General features: G+C 37.6%; 2 protein-coding genes and 1 long non-coding RNA gene across 8 annotated transcripts in view; 2 read left to right on the plus strand and 1 right to left on the minus strand.

The window, feature by feature from the left end:
* The window catches only part of MYOT (myotilin), an 82,710-nt gene extending 68,584 nt beyond the window's left edge, over positions 1-14,126 (plus strand). For all 5 annotated transcript variants that reach the window (XM_069104278.1, XM_069104276.1, XM_069104279.1 and 2 more), the window contains 8 exons: positions 898-1,072; positions 2,062-2,166; positions 3,675-3,721; positions 7,312-7,444; positions 8,397-8,604; positions 10,756-10,921; positions 12,258-12,391; positions 13,486-14,126. In XM_069104278.1, coding sequence (XP_068960379.1) covers positions 898-1,072; positions 2,062-2,166; positions 3,675-3,721; positions 7,312-7,444; positions 8,397-8,604; positions 10,756-10,921; positions 12,258-12,391; positions 13,486-13,658 — 1,141 coding nt within the window. In that variant the 3' untranslated portion in view covers positions 13,659-14,126. The remainder of the gene's footprint in view (positions 1-897; positions 1,073-2,061; positions 2,167-3,674; positions 3,722-7,311; positions 7,445-8,396; positions 8,605-10,755; positions 10,922-12,257; positions 12,392-13,485) is intronic.
* LOC138174109 (uncharacterized) overlaps positions 1-17,840 on the minus strand; it is a 31,128-nt gene extending 13,288 nt beyond the window's left edge. The window contains exons 1-2 of the long non-coding RNA XR_011171618.1: positions 16,710-17,840; positions 2,246-2,361 (exon numbers count right to left, since the gene is read on the minus strand). This is a non-coding gene — a long non-coding RNA (uncharacterized lncRNA). The remainder of the gene's footprint in view (positions 1-2,245; positions 2,362-16,709) is intronic.
* The window catches only part of PKD2L2 (polycystin 2 like 2, transient receptor potential cation channel), a 25,093-nt gene continuing 20,391 nt past the window's right edge, over positions 16,607-21,308 (plus strand). For both annotated transcript variants that reach the window (XM_069104282.1, XM_069104281.1), the window contains exons 1-4: positions 16,607-16,772; positions 18,022-18,123; positions 18,917-19,050; positions 20,530-20,786. In XM_069104282.1, coding sequence (XP_068960383.1) covers positions 16,721-16,772; positions 18,022-18,123; positions 18,917-19,050; positions 20,530-20,786 — 545 coding nt within the window. In that variant the 5' untranslated portion in view covers positions 16,607-16,720. The remainder of the gene's footprint in view (positions 16,773-18,021; positions 18,124-18,916; positions 19,051-20,529; positions 20,787-21,308) is intronic.

Raw genomic sequence — 21,308 nt, forward strand, 5'->3', positions numbered from 1 at the left:
CAAGGGTTAAATAACTTCACCAGGGTCACACAACTAGTAAGGGTCTGAGGTCAAATTTGAAGTCAGGTCTTCTTGATTCCACCTTCACAACTCCTGTGATAGCCAATATTTTTTTAGTCATAGTAGTAAAAAGGCAGCAAGGCATAGTAGAGAGAAAGTCAGTCTCAGAGTCAGGAAGATCTGGAATCAAACCCTGCCTCTGACATATACTATGTGAAGCTGGGTAAATCACTCAGGGTCCCCCAGATGACTCTAAGACTTGAGGTGTTGCAGAATAGTAGCTGATCAGCATTGATCCCTGAGACTTCCTTATACCAATAAAATCACAGATCTGGATCAAAATTAGCAGCAATAGCACTAGCAGAAGCAGCAGTGATCCTTCACCACCAAAGTCCCCCTTCAGTCTCTCATCGTGGCATAAGAAGCACTGACAGGTCCTATCAAGCTGTAAAGGTTTTGAGAATGGGTCCAGACACACACTCTGTGGCTGTCATTCATCATCATCATCATCATCATCACTGATATTTCTGTGATGCTTTAGAGTTTGTAAATCAGTTTGAACCTAGATTTTTCTGAGTTCAAGTTATCTAAAGGCCAGTCTAGCTAAGTTTGGAGAGGTTCATATCCAGAAAGAAAGCTATCAAACAATGATTTTGTGTACTACAGTAATTCATGAAACCCTAAGCTCTAGAGGAGTTGTGATCTTCATGTTTAAAGGACTTTTTGAAACACTGAAGAATCAGGATAAGGAGGCAGAATTGTGGCCATAAACTTACAAACTTATCTCATTACATCATAGAAAACTTTATAAAATTAAATTAACTCCAACTTGTTGAAGAAGACACTGAACCACAGTATACCTCAAAGACCTTTTTTCTCTTTCTTTCTCTTTGTCAGTTACCAGCAGCCATCTGTCAACCAACCTGTAAATGTTAAGCTAGCCCAAGGTGCACATCCTAAAGTGACACCCAAAACTCCTGATCATGAAATACAAGGATCCAAAGAAGCTCTGATTCAAGACTTGGAAAGAAAGCTTCGGTGCAAGGACAACCTTCTTCACAATGGAAACCAAGTGTGTAAAATGTCTAATTCTTTTTTTTTTTTAGTACATAAAGTTCAATTATGAATTCCATTCTGATTATATCAGTTCTTGTTCCTAAGTTTAGCAAGGGAGAGCATTATGATAAGTAGAAGTAAACATCTGACCCTATTCTATAGTTCCTCTGTCTAAAATCTTTGACTTTTAGCAGTTACTAAGCATGGGGCTCCTATAGAACTACTCTGAGCAGCACAATGAAACTTCCTTGTTTTGAACATTGTCCTATTATAATGCTAGACTGAAATAACAAATTCCTGGCAGCCTAGTATTCTTGGTAAATACTGTATTCCCAGCTTCCATTGATTTTGCCAAATAATATCAAGTTATTGATCATTATTGATCAAGAACCATTGCTCCTCGGGGCAGCCAGGTAGCACAGCGAGTAAGAGCACTGGCTCCAGTGTTGAGAAGACCTGGAGATCGAATCCCGGGGCTCAGACACTTAGTACCCACCCAGAAACACCTGGTCGTGTAACCTTGAGCATGTTACTTAACCCCAATTGCTTAGGGGCGGCCAGGTGGCTCAGCGAGTAAGAGCACCAGCTCCAGTGTCGGGATGACCTGGATCAAATCTGGGCTCAGACACTCAGCACCACACCCAGAAATAACTGGCCGTATAACCTTGAGCAAGTTACTTAACCCCGATTGCTTTAAAAAAAAAAAAAAGAACCATTGCTCCTGGGGGAAACTCACTTGGAGGGAGTGGCAATGTACTGGTAGCAGCCCACAGGACCATCTGGCTTCAGATGCAATTGCAGCCCATTCCTCTCATCTCTGTGGGGTGTCAGGAGGAAAGAAAGGAGACAGGATCCCAGGCTGGTGGCCCAGTGGTGGTTGCATCACCAACTTTCTTGCTTTGAACATTACCCTATTATACAGCCTAATATTTCTATAGAGCTAGCTGGATAGCCTTCATTCACTGAACTTCACAACAAGTTAGAACATTTCCGGTCTCTTTGCAGCGACTAACCTATGAGGAGAAGATGGCTCGAAGGCTGCTGGGACCGCAGAACGCTGCTGCAGTACTCCAAGCACAGAATGACACTGAGTCACAGGACTCAGCACAGGTAAGTCCTGCATCTGGCATACATTCCCACTGTGATTTTAAAATAGGAATGGATCTGCACATTTCTGTTTGTTTCTTACTTTCATTAGCTTCCTGTCTTGTTTCAGGTACAGATTTCTTATTTATTGGTATAGTGAGGCTCCAGGTGAAGAAATTTCTTCTACCAATGCAGGGCAGCAATTTTTCTTCAGTGTCTCTAAAATTAAAGGAAAAGAAACATATTGTAGAAAATATTTGCAGTGAACACATCAGATAAACTCTAATATGGATACTTGGCTATAAAACTAAGAATATGCATTACCCAATAGAGTTCATGGACATGAAGGGGACAATTGACAAAAAAGGAAACACAAGCTTAATCATCATAAGAAAAGATAATTTCTCTAATAACCATGGAAATGAACATCAAAACAATTTTAAGATACTCACAAGCATGGGAAAAGTACCAAAAATGATTTAAAATTCAGTGTTAACAGGGCTATGAAAAACAGGCATCCTATTATATTATTAGTGTGACAGAAGACTGGTACAAACATTTTGGAAAACAATATCACCATAAACAATGAGCTGCCAAGACTTTCCACCCAGTGATTTCCTTGCTAAAGAGTTCCCAAAAGGGTCATTAAGAGGCAAAAAGGACCTAGCGATATAAAAATACTCCTAGCTATTCTTAATAACAAAAAAAAAAAAACCTGGAAACAATCTACATGTCCAATAATTAGAGAATGGCTAAAAACAGGAACAAAGAAGGCAAATCTTCAGCAGATCTAAAAGTGGAACACATAGAAAAAACATTTTCTTCACTTGTTAGTTAATTCATTTGGTTCTGCCTTGTTAAAGGCTAATGGCTGAGATTCTGCCCCTTGTTTTATATGCTTATTTGTTTTCTTAATAGTAATTAAGCTTAATATTTTAAAATTAAATAACATGCATTTCTTAAATAGGAATTCAGTAAGTTTCTTTTATTGGTGTTCCATAATTCCACTCATAGTTTGAATGGAACATGTTGAAATTTAGTGTCATAAGGTAAGAAGCGAAGTATTTTCCTGGCTGTTGTGTGTCCATTGCTGCCATTTTTTCACACTGTTGTCAAGTTAAGTGACTTCATATCTATTCCTGTTTTACTAAAGGGCACTCTGTACTTTGGTCCCACTTTAAATATATCACCTCTTTCATTAAGAAATGGACAGCTGCAAAATAAAAAAGAAAATCAGTCTAAAAACTCCCCTACTTTCCTGAGGGCAGCCAATATCTGTGACTTGTTTTCATTTATCTCTGGGTTTTCTCATGAAAAGGGTCAGAAAGTACTTGGACAATACCTGAAAGTTTATTTACATTGACTTTAAATTAAACTATATATAATTTGCTTTGACTTATAAAGCCCTGTCAAAATGCAGTTCTGTCAGCTAAAATGGGAACATTTCCTTATATTCTAAATTATTCATTCTGCTGCTTTTTCAGCATAGCATTATAATACTAACATTCTCATTTTTTTTTATTCTCAAACAGCACAACTCAGAAAATGCAAGATTGCAGGTTCCTACACCACAGATAAGGTAAAACCTGATATAAAGTGATTTTTTTCCACTACTTGGCATATTGTTTGTTTGATTTGTTCATCTAAATTAGAGAATATAACCAAGTATTCAAAACTTCCACATGCAAACTACTTTGATTTTTAGAATCATAAAATTTAGACCTAGAAGAGACAAAAGCCATTACCTAGTCCAGGTCTTTTAACCTGAGGTCCATGAATTTGCCTTTTAATTCTTATTTTTACATTTGTATTTCAATATAACTGTTTTTCCTTTGTAATCCTATGTATTTTAATGCATTTAAAAACATTCTTTCATCAGCATTTCTATATATTACCAACAAAGTGCAGCAGCAAGAGATAGAAGGAGAAATTCCATTTAAGTAATTGTAGACAACATAAAATACTTGGGAGTCTACCTGCCAAGACAAACCCAGGAACTATATGAACAAAACACTTTTCACACAAATAAAGTCAGATGTAAACAACTGGAAAAAATATTAATTGCTCATGGAAAGGTCAAGTCAATATATTAAAAATGACAACTCAACCTAAGTTAATATGCATATTCAGTGCCATACCAATCAAACCCCCAGAAAATTATTTCATAGAACTAGGGGAAAAAATAACAAAATTCATCTGGGAGAAGAAAAGGTTAAGAATATCAAGGGAAATAATGAAAAAAATTGTGAAGGAAGGTAGCCGAGTCATATCATATCTCAAACTATATTACAAAGCTGTAATCATCAAAACAATCTAGTACTAGCTAACAAATAGAGTGGTGGATCAGTGTAATCGGTACATTATACACAGTAGGAAATGACCATAGAAACTTTGTGTTTGATAAATGCAAAGATCCAGACTTTTGGGAAAGGAACTCACTATATGACAGAAATTGCTGGGAAAACTGGAAAGCAGTTTGACAGAAACTAGGTATAGACCAATACCTCACACAGTATACCAAAGTAAGATCAAAATGGGTACATTATTTAGACATAAAGGGGGATATCATAAGCAAATTAGGGGAACATGGAATAGTTTCCCTGTCAGATCTATGGATAAGAGGAAATTTTATTACCAGATAAGAAATAGTGAGCATTATGGGATATAAAATGGATAATTTTTATTACATCAAACTTAAAAGTATTTGCATAAAACCAATACAACCAAGACTGGAAGGAAAGCAGAAAACTGGGGAAGGGGGGAATTTTACAGCAAGTTTGTCTGATAAAGGCCTCATCTCTCAAATATATAGAGAACTGGGTTGAATTTACAATAACACATGTCATTCTCCATTTGATAAACAGTCAAAAGATATAACAGGCAGTTTTCAGATAAAGAAATCAAATCTATCTATAGGCATACAAAAAATTATTTAAATCACTATCCATTTGAGATATGCAGATTAAAATAACTCTTGAGTTACCACTTCACACCTATCAGATTGGTTAACATGACAGAAAAGTAAAATAACAAATGTTGGAGGGGACTGGGAAAATTGGGACACTAATGCACATTTGGTGAAGTTGTGAACTATCCAACCATTCTAGAGAGCAATCTGGAACTATACTCAAAGGGCTACCAAACTGTGCATACCTTTTGATACACCAGTACTACTGTTTAGTATTTACTGTATCCCAAAAGAGACGTTTTTTTAAAAAACACACATACAAAAATATTGTTCAATAGTTTTCAGTTGTGTCTGACTCTTTATGACCCCATTTGGGGTTTTATTGGTTCACTATTTCCTTCTCCAGGTCATTTTACAGATGAGGAAACGGAGGCAAAGAGGATTAAGTAATTTGCCCAGGGTCACACAACTAGTAAGTGTCTGAGGACAGATTTGAACTCAGGAAGATGAATCTTCCTGATTTCAAACCCAGTGCTTTATCTACTACAAAACCTAGATGCCCTAAAATATAGCATCTCTCTTTTTGGTGGTCAAGAATTGGAAAATGAAGGGATAATCACCAATTGAGGAATGGCTAAACAAGCTGTGGTATGTGATTGTGATGGGATACTATTATGCTATAAAAACTGAGCAGGACGCTTTCAGAAAAACCTGGAAAATCTTACATAGACTACTGCAAAGTGAGCAGAACCAGGAAAACACTGCAGTAACAACAGTATTGTAAGCATTGTCAACTGTGAACGACAGTTTCTACTCTGGTCAATCCAATGATCTAAGACAATTCTGAAGGTCCTATAATGAAAAATGCTATCCACTTCCAGAGAAAGAATTTGAATGAAAATCAAAGTATACTGGGTTTTTTTGTCTGTTTTCTTTCACAACATAAGTAATATGGAAATACGTTTTGCAGAACTGCATAATCCTTATCAAATTTCTTGCCTTTTCAATGATGGGAGAGGGGTTAGAAAATTTGAAACTCAAAATTACAAAAATCAAAAGATTAAAACTTGTCTTACATGTAATTGAAAAAAAAAGAATATTAAAATTAAATAAAAACCATTATTCTGAGGAGTTCATTAACTTCCCTTCCAAAGAGCTCCATGACATGCACATTAAAAAAAAAATCCCTCATCTAGTCCATACTTCTTATTTTGGAGTTGAGAAATTAAAGCCCAAAGGGAAGTGACTTATCCAAGGTCAAACAGGTAGTGAGTAGCCAAAGTAGAATCCAGACCCAGGTTTTCTGACTCCATGTTCTTCCTTTAAAAAATAATCATCATTATAAGTTTTCTGACATCCATCAATACTAGGGACAGTATAAATTGATATTATTTTCCAAAGCTATGAGAAAATATTTCCAGATTTTCAAATGGTTTGTATGAATACATCTACTGTGTTAATAACATGGACATTAATGACAAAACCTTTCTGTAAGTAACATACAGTATATTGCATGTGATGATTTTGATAAATAATATTCAAAAATTGACATATTAAAATCAGTTTCTTTATCAATTCAGGTAATTATACAAAGAATCAAGGTAGAATGAGACAATTCTAAATGAGTGGTTTGGTGAAGAAAACCAAATAACTGAATTTTAGAACTGGAAGGTATCTCAGAAGTCATCTAGCACAACCCTGTACAGGAATCTCCTCTACAACATTCCCAACAAGTGTCTCCCTGCTTTCCCAAGAGTTTCTAAAGTTATAAGGGCCCTGCCATGTCTAATACGGCATGAGTTTCTGAGGCCTTTCTCCACTGCCCTAGTACAACTTCAGATCAAATCTCTCAATACATTTCTGATCGCATTAATGCAGGGACTCCTCCCAAATAATGCAGATCATAGCTCAGCCATACTCCTACATGCCATGAGGAAATTTTTTTCTTTTTGTGGAAATGGTTTTGGTTTTCTTTTCTGGAAATATAAGATAATATATTTAGAATTGGAAGGGCTCTTAAAGACCACTGAGTCCAACCTCCTCATTTTACGGATGAGGAAAGTGAGGCACAGAAAGATTCAGTGACCTACCCAGAATCTGAGGCAATATTTGAGCCTAAGTCTTCCCTGACTTTGAGTCCAGTGCTCCCTCCACTACTCTGGACTTACTCTAAGGTTCCACATTTGTTAGATAAATTGGAATTTGTGTGAAAGGAAAATAGTGATTTTGATGCATAACTATTATTAAAATGTGCTTTGTAGGAGTAGATCATCTTCAAGAGGAGATACAAATGATCAGGAATCAATCCTGGAGAAATTCTACCCTCCACGCTTTGTGCAAGTGCCAGAGAACCTGTCTGTGGAAGAAGGAAGATTCTGCAGAATAGACTTTAAAGTAATAAAATGTTCCAAAAAATTTGGAGGGAGTTAACAATAAGATACATACATGTTCACCTCACTGTGGCTTGTGGCATGCCAAGAATTTTTAAACTAGAACTTTTAATTTATCCTCTTAAGATTCAGTCCTCCCACAATATTTTTTTGGCTCAATACATTTCTGATCTCCTTAATGCAGGGACTCCTCCCAAATAGTACAGATCATAGCCCAGTCATACTCCTGCATGCCATGAGGAAATTTTTTTCTTTTTGTGGAAATTTTTTTTTCTGGAAAAATAAATAAGAGACATGTTTGGGCTCACTAAAAGAGGTTTACACAAACATCTTTGATCTATTGGGACAAAGCAAATATTCCACCTAAATCATAGCTCAAAAATTCTTTGCTTTGGAGAGGTTATTCTTGGAGACAGTAGTAGTTCTAAAAAGACTTTTTTTTTTTAAGCAATCGGGGTTAAGTAACTTGCTCAAGGTGTGGTGCTGAGTCTAAGCCCGGGATTCGATCTCCAGGTCGCCCCAACACTAGAGCCGGTGCTCTTACTCGCTGAGCCACCTGGCCGCCCCTGAGCAATTGGGGTTAAGTAACTTACTCAAGGTTACACGGCCAGGTGTTACCTGGCCGCCCCGATTCTAAAGAGACTTCTACAACTATCATTAACCCAAAATGGCACAAGAAAACTGGGACCTGTGGGACTAAAACTGGAATATGACTGTAACACAGAAATCAAATGTCTTAAAGAATAGGTTGATCCAAATGCCATGCATTTGAGTCTGGCCCATTTAAAATCTCTACCATTTTGTCAAAATTATTAAAACCTTGGGAAGGGAAGGGGAGCTATTTTTGTTCTTTTGTCTAAAAACCTATAAAAATGCCAGATATGTAAAATTTACAAATGGAAAACTTCTATAATAGAACTTAAAATATTGTCATCTCCATTTGTTTTTAACCAAAGGTAAGTGGATTACCAGCCCCTGATGTGTCATGGTATTTAAATGGAAGACCAGTTCAATCAGATGATCTTCACAAAATGATAGTATCTGAAAAAGGTTTTCATTCACTCATCTTTGAAGTTGTGAGAGTCTCAGATGCAGGGACTTATGCATGTGTTGCTAAGAATCGAGCAGGAGAAGCCACCTTTACAATACAACTGGAAGTTCTTGGTAAGTGTTAAGGGCATTCATATATAGCTTTAAGTTCTATAAAACTTAGAGTATATGAATTATAAGCTATGTCTATACAGCACTAATTTAACTGCCCAAAATAGGAAAAATGCAAACCCAAACCATTTTTTTTTTGGGGCCAAATCAGTACCAAATAATCAGACTAATACATTAACTGAGTTATTTCAACAAGCCTAAATGTGAAAACTAAATGCCAGCTTTTAGTCTTAAATCATAGAAATATGGTTTGATAGAAAACTATTCTTTAAAAATATTAAATATTCCTACCTCTTTTAGGAAAAAATGCAAAAATATTTTTTTGATTTTCAAATTTGTATTTGGAACAGTTTTGGTCTTTGATTATAAGTGTAGCATATTTTAAATTCTCTAATTTTACTATTTTTAAAAGTATAAATATCATATAGATAATGAATTTAAATAAATCTTACTGCAATTCATTGTTAATTTACATAAAAGTTTAATAGAGAAAACTGTGATGATTCTTTTTCTAAAACCTATAAATCAAGATAGAAATTGTTCTATGGGGTTTTTAAATACTACCTGGTCTTCTGGACCAGTTCTGGACAAGTTCTTTTTAATTTTTTTTTTATTTTGAAATTAAACACCAAATAAAATGGGCATTTCCATTTTTATAAATAGAACAGAAAAGGAGAATTGTAAATGAAACCGAAAATCTCTACTATTCCAGAAATGACCTTCTTTCTGTGTATTTTTTAAGATGCTACTTTTCTACTTCTCCCTACCTCATCCCTAGGTATCCTCTTCCTCCCTACCCTACCCCCACCATTAAAAAAAGAAAAAGAAAAACAAAGTCCTTGGAACAAATATGCATAGTTGGTTTGTTGCAGGGATTTTTTTTTAAAGTGGGAGGAATCAAAAAATGGACACTTGATAAATGAAAAAGCTAAAACTTAATTTAAAAAAAACAAATCTGCATAGCCAAGCAAAACAAATTCTTACATTGGCTATCTCCAAAAATATATGTCTTATTCTCCATCTTGAGTTCATCACAGCTGTCAGTGGGCAGATACCATATTCCATCATCAGTCTGCTGGACTTGTGAATGGTCATTGCATTGATCAGAATTCTTAAGTCTTTTAAAGCTGTTTCTTTTTATAGGATTTTTTTTTAATAAATTGTCCTGAATCTGCTCATTTCATTATCTATCAGTTCATATAAGTCTTCCCAGGTTTCTCTGAAACTACTCTTTTGTCATTTCTTTCACTACAATAATATTCCATTATATTCATATAACATAATTTGTTTAGCCTTTCCCCAATTGATAAATGTCCTTAGCTTATCCTATATCAAAAAGAACTATTATAAATATTTTATATGTATAGATCCTTTTCCCCTTTCTTTGATCTCTTTGGGGTACCAAAGAGATCATAATAATAATAAGCTCAAGATAGATTTATAATTTCTGGAGTTGCTTGTTGAAAAAGTTGGGAATTCAGAAAAACATGGAGAGACATATGAATTTATAGAATGGAGGAAGCAAAATCAGGACAAGATACACAACTAAAATAATGTAGACAAAAACAACATCAAAAGGCCTCTGGCCTCAGATTAAATGCAGTGTATAGTCCTGATCCCAGAAAACAAATGATGAAACATACTTCATTCCTCCCAGACCATGTATATGGAATGATACATATGTCAGACTCAATCCTTTTTGTCTATCAGTTTTTACTTAGTTATTTTTCATCATTGTTATTATTTAGAATATCTAAACATCCATCTAATCTGGCCCACCTAAACACTGAACAGGGCCGATTCTCCTTTTGGACAGTAAGTTTTTCCTTATATAAAACAGAAATCTGCTTCTGTTTAATATTCACCCATTTGTTCCTTTAAATAGGAGAATTTACAAAGAGGCTATCAAACATTTTTATAATAAAAAGGATATTACTCCATTGCCTTAGAACTAGATGCGATAAGGTATTCATAGATTCTCTTATATTATTCTCTTATCCATAACTTCTTTTAACACTTGGGGGAGAAAGTTTTTACCTGTAAGTTTGTATACTTTTAATTAAAGAAGAGGCTTTATTGATATTACTTTGGTTTGATTAATGGATTTTCTTTGCAATACCTCTTTAATATTTGAATTTTTTCCTTAAATTATAGCAAAGGAGCATAAGAGAGCACCAATGTTTATCTACAAACCACAGAGCAAAAAAGTTTATGAAGGGGACTCAGTAAAATTAGAATGCCAAGTTTCTGCTATACCTCCACCAAAGATTTTCTGGAAAAGAAATAATGAAATGGTGCAATTCAACACAGACCGTATAAGGTACTGCAAATATGTCTAAAACTATAGCTTCTTTTTTTTATTTCAAAATCAAGATCCCTTCATAATAGAGTTTATATAGACTGGAAAGAGCATTTCATTTGTAATCAAAGAACCTGTATTCCAATCCCAGCTCTCCAATTTACTCCCCTTACCTACCACCTCAGACACTTTATTTCTCTGGACCTTAGTTTCCTCATTTGAAAAATCTGCTAGATAAACTAGACAATGTTTAAGATTTCTTCCATGTTTAAGGATTATTATTCTGTAATTCTGTTGTTTAATCTGGTGAAAAATACATAGAAACTTCGGTAAAAGTTCATTACTTCAGACCACCTCTTTAATGAGGAACTCATGACGCCTCAGAGACAAAATTTACCATTACCCTATTTATAAAGAGCTTGCTGACTAAATAAATATTGGAAACAACACTAGGAATGGGGCAGGGGGAGAAAAAGAGATGTTTAGCCTTAAAAAAATAAGCAGTTGTTTGTGTAGATAGAAACAGTTTCTGAATTATTAAATGCACACATTCCCTAGAATCTTAGAGTTAGAAGTGGCCTTAGAAATCATTTAGTCCAAGCTCCCATTCACTACAGAAATCCTTTCTACATCATCCCTGATGCCATGAAAACTAATTCTGAATATTTTCAATGATAAAGAGCACACTATCTCAAAAGAATGCCCATTCACTTGTTGGACAATTCTAAATGTTAGAAAGCTCTTCTTTATACTGAATCAAAATCTGCCATCCCTATAGCTTCTGCCCATTGATTTTAGCTCTGTTTTCTAAAGTCATACGAAGTGAAGTCTATTCTCTCATTTATATGACATTTGAAATATTTGAAAACCGTAATTATGTTCTTTCCATCTTCTCTTCTATAGTTCCTTCAAAAATATATGAAGAATACTTCATATCCCATGGTTTCAAGTACCCTCACTATCCTGGTCACTTCTTCTAAGGAACTGGCTCCAGTTGGTCAACATCTCCCTTAAAATGTGGCATTACAACTGAGCCCAGTACTCTAGATGGGGCCTGATCGGGCTAGATTACGGTGACACTGTCAATATACCTAACGCATCATAAGCTTGAGAGTTGCTTTTGTTTTTTGCATCCGTAGTACTCTATTGACTTTGTTTGACTTGGATCAAATAAAAACCTTTTTTTTTACATGAATTATTGTTAAATTGGGTCTCCTTCCAGTACCTGAGGAACTGATCTTTTTTAATCTTTCTTCTTGATTATTTTACTTATTCTTATTCTAACAGAATTGTCATTTAAGGACTCCTCAAAAAACTTGGTTTCTGATACTTCCATTTTTTGCACATCTCTTTTCAGCTTGTACTATGATAACTCTGGAAGAATTACCCTACTGATTAAAGATGCAAACAAGAAAGATGCTGGGTGGTACACTGTATCTGCAGTAAATGAAGCAGGAGTGGTCACATGCAATACTAGATTGGATGTTGCAGGTATGTCATAATGTTAACCAAAGCTGGTATTACAGAGAGAACAAATATAGCACTTGGGAACCCCCAATTCACACAATGTGTCCCCCAAGCAAGCCCACCCTGGTTCAAGGTACTCTGTTAGGACACATCCACTTAAAACCCTAGCTTACGAGCTACCACCAATGTGTTTACCTTTATTAGACAGTCAAAAGGCAATATGTTCAAATCAAAGTCAGTTCATGATAAAACATAGTAAGAAAAACAACAATATAGTATTTCTCCCGTAAATCTGAGGCAAATTCTTCCAGAAAAACACATACCGTGTTTCCCCGATAATAAGACCTATCCCGAAAATAAGCCCTCCCCTTACTGTGTAAGATTCCTCTAAAATAAGCCCTCCCCCGAAAATAAGCCCTATTGAGATTGCTACTGTAGTGAAGGTGATCCCCTGCGCTACACGCTACATTACGGTACCCTCTGTATGCACTGTCCCCTCCCCCCCCAGGTGAAACGCACGCTGCGCTCCGAGCTGCATCCAATCACAGCTCCAGCAGTGAGCGCGTCATCCTGTTCTTCCCCAGTGATTTGCTTGCTGGTACATTTTTTTGTTCACATTTACCTGTTTATTAAAATTGCTGTCAATGTTCATTAAAATAAGCCCTCCCCTGGAAATAAGCCCTCTGGTGTTTTTCTGTCCAAAAAAATAATAAGACAGTGTCTTATTATCGGGGAAACACGGTACACATTACCCTCAGCAGAAAGAGGAAACGTATGACAATGTGCACATGAAAGAAAACTCTATGGTCAAGGCTTACAGTAGACGGGTATATAGAAAACCTAGAAGCAAATATTAAGTTCAAGAGGCCAGGCCATCGTCTTTTTCCCTCCTAGACACATTTCTAGCTTTGAGTATATGTAACTGATAACAAGTTTTGCCCTACACTAGGAAAATTTAATATAGAACACAAATACCAAGTCTATGTAATTTGGAGACATTTTCTCTTATACAAGTTACTTTTTTTTCTACTTTTATGACATCATTCAAAACAATTTCCATTTTAAACATCTCTGATAGAACAGATTTCCTGACTTGGTTTTTATCTCGTCTATTTCAGCTCGTCCAACCCAAACTCTTCCAAATCCTAAGCAGTTACGGGTTCGACCAACTTTCAGCAAATACTTAGCACTGAACGGGAAAGGTTTGGATGTAAAACAAGCCTTTAACCCAGAAGGGGAATTTCAGCGCCTAGCAGCTCAATCTGGACTCTATGAGAGTGAAGAACTTTAACAGCTTACGAAAATATGACAAATGCAACTAGTAACCTTACATTCATTTAATTAAGATCTTTAAAATAAACTCCTAGTGCAGTTAACAGATTATTGCTTTTATTAGGCAACATAAGTACTGTACAGAATATTAATCTTTTTGATTCTTACACACACTATCTACTCTTCCGGCTAATTAAAAACAATACAAAATCTGTGTGTGAGTTTGGAAATGTAGAAGACTATCCTGAAATGTGAGGTTTTTTAATTTATCATAAATGCTCAATGACTCCTGAATATGAAAGTGGTAGAGCCTTCTTAAACCACCACTAGTGCCAGTGACAAGAGCAGCTCTTTGGTATGGCTTTCTAAAGACTATGACTTTTAATGACATTAAGGTGTTGTGTTTTGGGAATACTGAAATGGTACAGATTATCTGAGTGTTCCCAAGCTTATGTCAAAACCCAATAAAATTTTAAATACACAAAAATGGTTGTCTAATTTTTTTTTTTTTTTTGCTTTTTGGAGGGTAATTGGGGTTAAGTGACTTGCCCAAGGTCACACAGCTAGTTTGTGTGTGTGTGTGTGTGTTAAGTGTCTGGGGCAGGACTTGAACTCCAGTCCTCCTGAGTCCAGGGCCCATGCTCTATTCACTGTGCCACCTAGCCACCCCGTGACTATTCTTAATACCAGTGCAGGAATGTCAATTCTTTGCAATAAAACATGTAGGGAATCCTGTTTAAAACTTCCATCAGCAATAGTAAGGCATAACAAACTATCTCTGCAGCTTTTCAAGTTCCACCAGACTTTATGTGGTCTTTCACACTCGTGTTTATAACCTGACAACATGGATCCACCCTGTGTTACATCCCTTCCAGACAATCTCGTCAACAGCTCCACAGCAGTTTCAAGTGCCAACTTTGGATAAGATTTCTTTGGGATAGAGGAGTCAAGGCCAATGTCAAGGGGAGAAGTGTTCACTTTACACTGCACTAGGTGGTACAACTAGGTGGTACAGTGGATAGAATGCACTATTCTATCTAATATCTAATTTCCTAGAGTCAGGAAAACCAGAGTTCAAATATTGCCTCAGACGCATATTAGCTTAGTGACCCTGGAAAAGTCTTTTAGCCTAGTTTGCCTCAGTTTCTTCATCTGTAGAATGAGCTGGAGAAGGAAACAACAAACCACTCCAAATGTCTTTGCCAAGAAAACCCCAAATTGGGTCAAGAAGAGTCTGAAACAACTGAAAAACAACATATCTCTGAGACTTTTTAGGAGGTAAACTACAATGTTTCTGAGAAGATAAAAGATAAGTCCTCATCCCAAATATTGCCAGAAATACTTTTTGACAAATCTGGCTTACTTTTGTGACACACTACTGTTAACAAAATTTTACTGAGCCAGTCTTTAACCTGGGAATGACAAAACAACAGGCTAGAGACAAAAATACCAGTAATCAAGTATTGGTTTGATTAATTAGTTTCATTATGAGCAACAGATTTGCAAATTGGGGAATTCTGATAAGAATAGATAAATCACCAGTGGGAAGGGAAGAGGGGGAGGTGAATTACAATTATTTTCTAGAGCCTGAGTGGTTCGACTGGGCCAACATATCCCATGATACAGGTCTCCTGGAATTCTGTGGGTTTCAGTCCTTGGTGGGTGGGGAGGTGGGGAGGTGTTGGGGTTTACTTGGTGAGTCACATGACCAGAGTTTTGTGATGGGAACAGGTTCTACAATCTTTGATTCCATTCATTTAAGGTACATAGGCATTTGAGCGATCATTTCAAGTTGCATTGTAAGCTTCTGACTTGCAAGTAAGAATATGCAATTCTGAAAAATCTAAATTATTAGTATATATTCATTACACATATCATTTCGATAATATGAAGATTATAATAATCCCTTCACATTACAAAATGCCAAGAAAAAGTCAGCATCTGAAAGATGGACAGCCTAACCTGCCAAAGAAACTTGCGAAGACCCAATCTGTATGAAATCTACCAGGGGCTGTGAGAAGTGGTGGCCCTCCCCCCCCCCATCTCCTTTCTGCCCAAAGCCACCTCCCTTTTGTCCTTTGTCTTATTTGCTATCCAACTTCTGCTGGTTATCTTTTCCCTTTTCATCCTTTGATTGTTTTTCACCCTGGAAACTTCGTGGCCAAGTTTTCCTTTCTATCTACACCTAAAATGAAATTTGTCCCCCTCCTCATCCTTTAAGGGTAGCGACAAAAGCCACTTTACTTTTGCTCCCAAGAGGGCTTCGGGCCGAGGGTCCTTTCACCCGGGAGCTGCCCCAAGAGGCCAAGATGCAACCAGCGGCTTTCAGATTCCATCAGGGACAAGGTCTTTGGTGGCCCTTGCCCCCGCCCCCAACTCGGTAATAAACGCTCTCCTCGTTCCTCCCCCATCCTCTTTAAGACCCTCCTACAAGCCTGCGCATTTCTCCCAGCTCTTTCACCACAAAGGATCCAACCATTTCATTCAAGTGCAGGCTCCTCGGTAAAGGGGAGGAGGCTGGGAGGCTGGAAGCGGGGTGCAGGGCTTAGGGGCTGCAGTGCGCATGCTCAGCACCCTGAGGGGGGAGGGAAGCGGGGCAGCCCTGGGGTGGTTGTGGGCGGAAGGACACAGGCTTCAGAGCTCTCGCGCTCAGGTATCGGGCCAAGAAGGGCGAGCGCTGGAGCTTGGGTTCATTTCCTCACGCCGGCTGGGAGGGTGTGTGGAGGTGTAGGAATGGGGGTGGCACGAGGCGGCAGAGATCCAGCCTGTCCCTCCGCCTCTCTTGCACTTCGTGGTGGTGGGAGCGGCCAGAGGCCGGGGGGTGGGGAGGGCACAGGCGCACTTCCGCCGGGGTTGGGGTGAAGGTGGCTGGGAGCGGGCGGATGGACGCCGCCCCTGGGCTCTGGCGCCAGTGGGTGGGTGGGGGGGGCGGCCTCACTCGAAGGGAGAGCGCAGGCGCGGCACGAGGCGGGCAGCGCGGCCCCGCGGGGAGGGCGGGGCCTGGGCTTCTCCGGCGCTGGGTCTATGGTTTAAAAGGCGCCGGAAACCCCCACCGCTGCCACCCACGTACCGGATGCTGCCATGGCCAGGGTGAAGTCTTTTAACGCCAAGAAGCGGCAGTTCGCAATCACCGGTGAGAAAGGGACAGCCTAGCCTGGGATGTCAGAAGGCTGGGCCCCGCCTCCCCTACGTCCGCTGAGTGACGGGCTTTGGGCAAGTCGGTTTCGCTCTTTGAGGCTCAGTTTACACATCTGTAAAATGGGGGCTTTGGACACCCTGGTTTCTTAAGACCCTTTCAGGAACCTGCCCTGAGGTGGTGCCATGCACCATCCCACCTACCGTCCCTGGTAGGATTTAAATAATAAACATATTAAGCAACTCTTGTGGACAGTTAGTCAACAAGCATTTATTGAGGTGTTATGGTAAACTCGGGGGATGTTAAGGAAGGCAGAAGAACCTTGCTCTCAAGGAGCTCAATCTATGCACACGACTATGTAAAGACAAGATGTAAACTGGATATAATCAGCAGAAGGAAGGCATTATGATTAAAGGCAACCTTGCAGAAGGTGGGATTTTTGATGACACATGAAGGAAGCCAGGAGTTACCCCCCACCAGTGCCTACTTCTGGGACCTCATTCCCTGCCAGAAATTTAATATAATCTGGGGACTAGGGTGGAGGTCTTGACTTGGTTGGCTTCCCCAAGAGGTTACTAAAATCAAGAATAAAAAAGCAGCAGTTGGCTTGGGTAACAAAGAATTGCACAAGCCAAGAGAATTATTAACACTACTCACCAAAATGATGATTTTTGCACCCATCTCCCAGTAACCCCAAGGCCTGCCAATCTTTTCTCGCCCTCCCATTATTTATTTACCACTCATGAGTGGCCGTAGAAGAGAGACAAGAAAGAACAGTGTTCCAGGGTCATCCTGGTCACATCACCCTTTATAGAAAGGCACCCAGCTGCCATACATGCTATCCTTAAACTGATTCAGCTTTCTTTCACCCGTTAAAACAGCTGGTTGACCAAAATAGCAGATTATTTTGGCAAGTGTAGCATTTAACTTGGGCCCTTGCCAAATTTCCAGTCTTGACCAGGCTCAATCCAGTGACTGAACCTTTGTTTTAGTATAAGATCTACCATCAGTTTGCTTAAAGGCCTTAGACAACTTTGCGTTTACCACATCTGTAAAATGTAACAATAAACCCTCACAGAAATGAGGAATAAAATATCATGACTGTACCTGCCTCATAGAGGTAAGGAATAAAATATCAAAACTCAGGTGAATTTTTTGGTTAGTAGTGGAATAAATTGCAATGTTTGTTAATGCTTCTTATTAAAGTATTTATATAGAGGAAAAACCTTTGTTTTATGCTTTATAGTGTCACCAAAACCTGGACTGACCTATAAAAAAGAACTAGAAATTAGATCCACCCTTCAGGAGCTGCTTATCTACATTATTTTTCTAACAGACCTATGTATATGTAAGTATACAGGTAGTGGGATTAATTATGACTCTGGGTTAATGGTATAAATTTGGAGGCGAGTTAAAATTATATGTCATCTGACTAACTCAGATGTTTACTTCTTAGCACAAGATATTGATACTGTTGAGCACATGAGTTTAGCCCTGCTTGTTAGCTTTGTTTTGTTTTGTGAACGGTTTGAATGCTGAAAATGGCTGCTCTTAGCTACAGAGAAGGATGAGATAGGACAGAAGACAAAAGGGTGCAGATTCACCACCATTAATGTCTTGAAAGAGTATATTCTACTGATAGTGAGCCAACTGAATTTTTAGATAGTGTTGGCTTTGTGCATAATATTTAAATTTTTAAAGTGACCAATAGACTCTATGAAGTAGCTAGATTGATGATTGGGCATTACTTGCTAGAATTTATGGATCACCAGCAATGTGTTAGTCACTATGATTACCCTAGGTGTCTTGTATCTCCTGGCAAGATTTACCACATAGGTGTAAAAATAGGCTATATTCCTATAAGGAACTCAAAGAATACATAACTGTAAACTGAAGAAGTTTTATTCAAACTAGGTTGAGGGGGAGTGGGGAGGGGAGTAAGAGGAGTCTTGTATTCAAAACAATATGGCATTTTGCCTGATTTAATGGAATTTAAATGGCTGTGTATAAGTAGATATAAATTGGACCTGGATTAAACAATAAAATGTTGAAATAGGCAAACCACATAAAACTGAGGTATCATTTCACAGGAAGCTGGATTTTGAAATACTTTTTTTTTAAACAAAATTCTTTTTCTCTAGTGACTTTTGGGATGGTAAGCTCAAATATGTATTACTTGAACAAAGTTATAGCAACTCTCTTTTTGGAAACTTCTGTACCTGGGGAAGACAGAACCAACTTTAAGTCTATTAGCACCATAACTGAGTTTTGGAAGGTAAGGGTTCACTTGGCTACCAGCAGGGAAAGGGAAAGGGAAGAAGCATTTATATTACACCTATTATGTGCCAGGCACCATGCTAAGCACTTCACAGATGTTATCTTGTTTGATCCTCATTACAACTCTGATTAAGTTATTATCCCTGTTTTACAGTTGAAGAAACTGAGGCAAACATGTTAAATTACTTGCCCAGGGTGATACAACTAGTGTCTGAGGCTAGATTTGAACTCAGGTCTTCTTGAATCTAGGCCCAGCACCCCAAACACTGCAACACCTGGTCTCATGGATGATACATATATATAAAACCCCCTAACTTCTTTTAAACTGCTAGTTTCCCAATCTGAACAGGTTCCTTTAAAAAAAAAAAAAGGCAATTTTCTTTTTATTCTCACTTTATCTGGAAAAGAAGGATGTATTGACTGCATGCAGGGATTGATGTGGTATGCCCTGAAATTGGAAAGTATTTCATCATTAATGATGATCATTAATGAAACTAGCCACCAGTCTGGGCCAGGTAAACAAAGTTGTAGAAGAAATTTCTCCGCTTTGAGTTCATGTGCTGTGTAACTGCTGCAAAATTAAGTTAGAGTGACAGAGAAATTGTTCTTTTCCATAGTGCAATCTTATACATTCCTCTTAGGCCATAAAAGATAAAGGAAAGATAAATTCATAATCCCAGTGGTTCCTTCAGTGTCATAAAAATTGAGAAAACTTAGTCAAACGGAGTCATAATTTCATACATTCTCTAAGGAAACAATATTCATCAAACAAACTCTATAGGTAAACTAAATCAGGTTACATGTCAAACTACATTTAGAAAGTTTACAAAAGGCTGATTGAAAGGGAAGATTTATTTAAAACAAAGCAGTCAGGGACAGTTGAGATTCTTCTGGCTTCTTATCTAAGGTATGTTTAAAGCTATAAAGAAAATTTCATATCCCAAGGGGAAGGTTTTGGTCCAGTGAAGTTAATATTAACAGAAGACAGACTTTTAGTTAACTAAAATTTGTAGGAGGAATGGCCCTGAGAATCAGATAATAAAAAGAAATAAAAGATCAAAAATTCTCTCTACAATAGGAAAGAATAGTGTGAGTCTTAGTTAATGAGCCAAAAAATGACTACCTTTGTGGACTCAAAGTATTTAAAATTTAGAGAAGGCCTCAGCAACCATCTAGTGCAATCCCTTCATTGCACTACCCTACAACATGCCCCAGTCAGTTGATGAGGAAATTGACAGGTTTCCTGCTGTAGCGTATACTAGCGCATGTGTATTAAGGACCAAATTGTACTGTGATCTATCATACAAATGGTGGTTAGATAAATAGTGACTTGATCAGCAGTCTTAATTTCATTTTGGCTAACAATTGACATTACTATAGCAATTTTAAGGTTTACAGTGTTTTCATAGTGTTAGGAGAGCAGACAGTGTTATTAAATTGACAGTAAAATTATTTACATTTCTTTTACTGTGTATAGTTTATGGAGGGACCCCTTTTGGAAGGTCTATACTGTGATTCATGGTATAATGCAGAGGTTTTGTATCAACTGAAAAACAGCAGCCGCATCTACTATGAGAACGTACTTCTAGGAGTCCCTCGAATTCGACAGCTTAAAGTCCGAAACAACTCATGCATTGTCTATCCAAAATTTCAGTCTTTGATGGATGAATGTTTTGACAGATATACTATAGAAAATGAAGATCGTTCTGATTTTGGCCTTAGACAGGTACCTGAGTAAGTGTTATGAAATCACATAGTGGAAATTTTTATCCTATGTAAATTCTCAAAAGTAATTTTTGTTGTTTTTAGAGTATATTCTAAATATGACTTAAATACCCCAAAAGAGCTGCCTTTCAATACTCTCTTGAAAAAAAAAAACACCTTGGGGGTGGTAGGCTCTCTAAACTAGTATAACATAATTGCTGTATTAATAAATCAAGCACCATACTTACTACAATACATAAATCAATGTTGAATAAATAACTGCCACAAATCTGAAAATCAGTTTAGAAGAGAGATTAAAGCCAAAGGAGTTTTCTACATATAATCTTCAATAACTGTAAAAGTTAATCACTAAATGCCCAGGCTACTTTCTTAACACTTAGGTCCAGAACAATTGCTGATTTATTTCCTCAACTGGAGGAAAAAGAAGGGGTAAGGAAATGCTTTTATTAAGTGCCTACTATGTACTAAGATATCTAGGTGGTACAGTTGATAGAGCACCAGGCCTGGAATCAGGAAGACTCATTTTCCTGA

This window comes from Petaurus breviceps, unplaced genomic scaffold, assembly GCF_028583685.1.
Source record: "Petaurus breviceps papuanus isolate PSGF00001 unplaced genomic scaffold, PetGlider_PUasm1.0 685, whole genome shotgun sequence".
NCBI classification, from domain to species: Eukaryota; Metazoa; Chordata; class Mammalia; order Diprotodontia; family Petauridae; genus Petaurus; species Petaurus breviceps.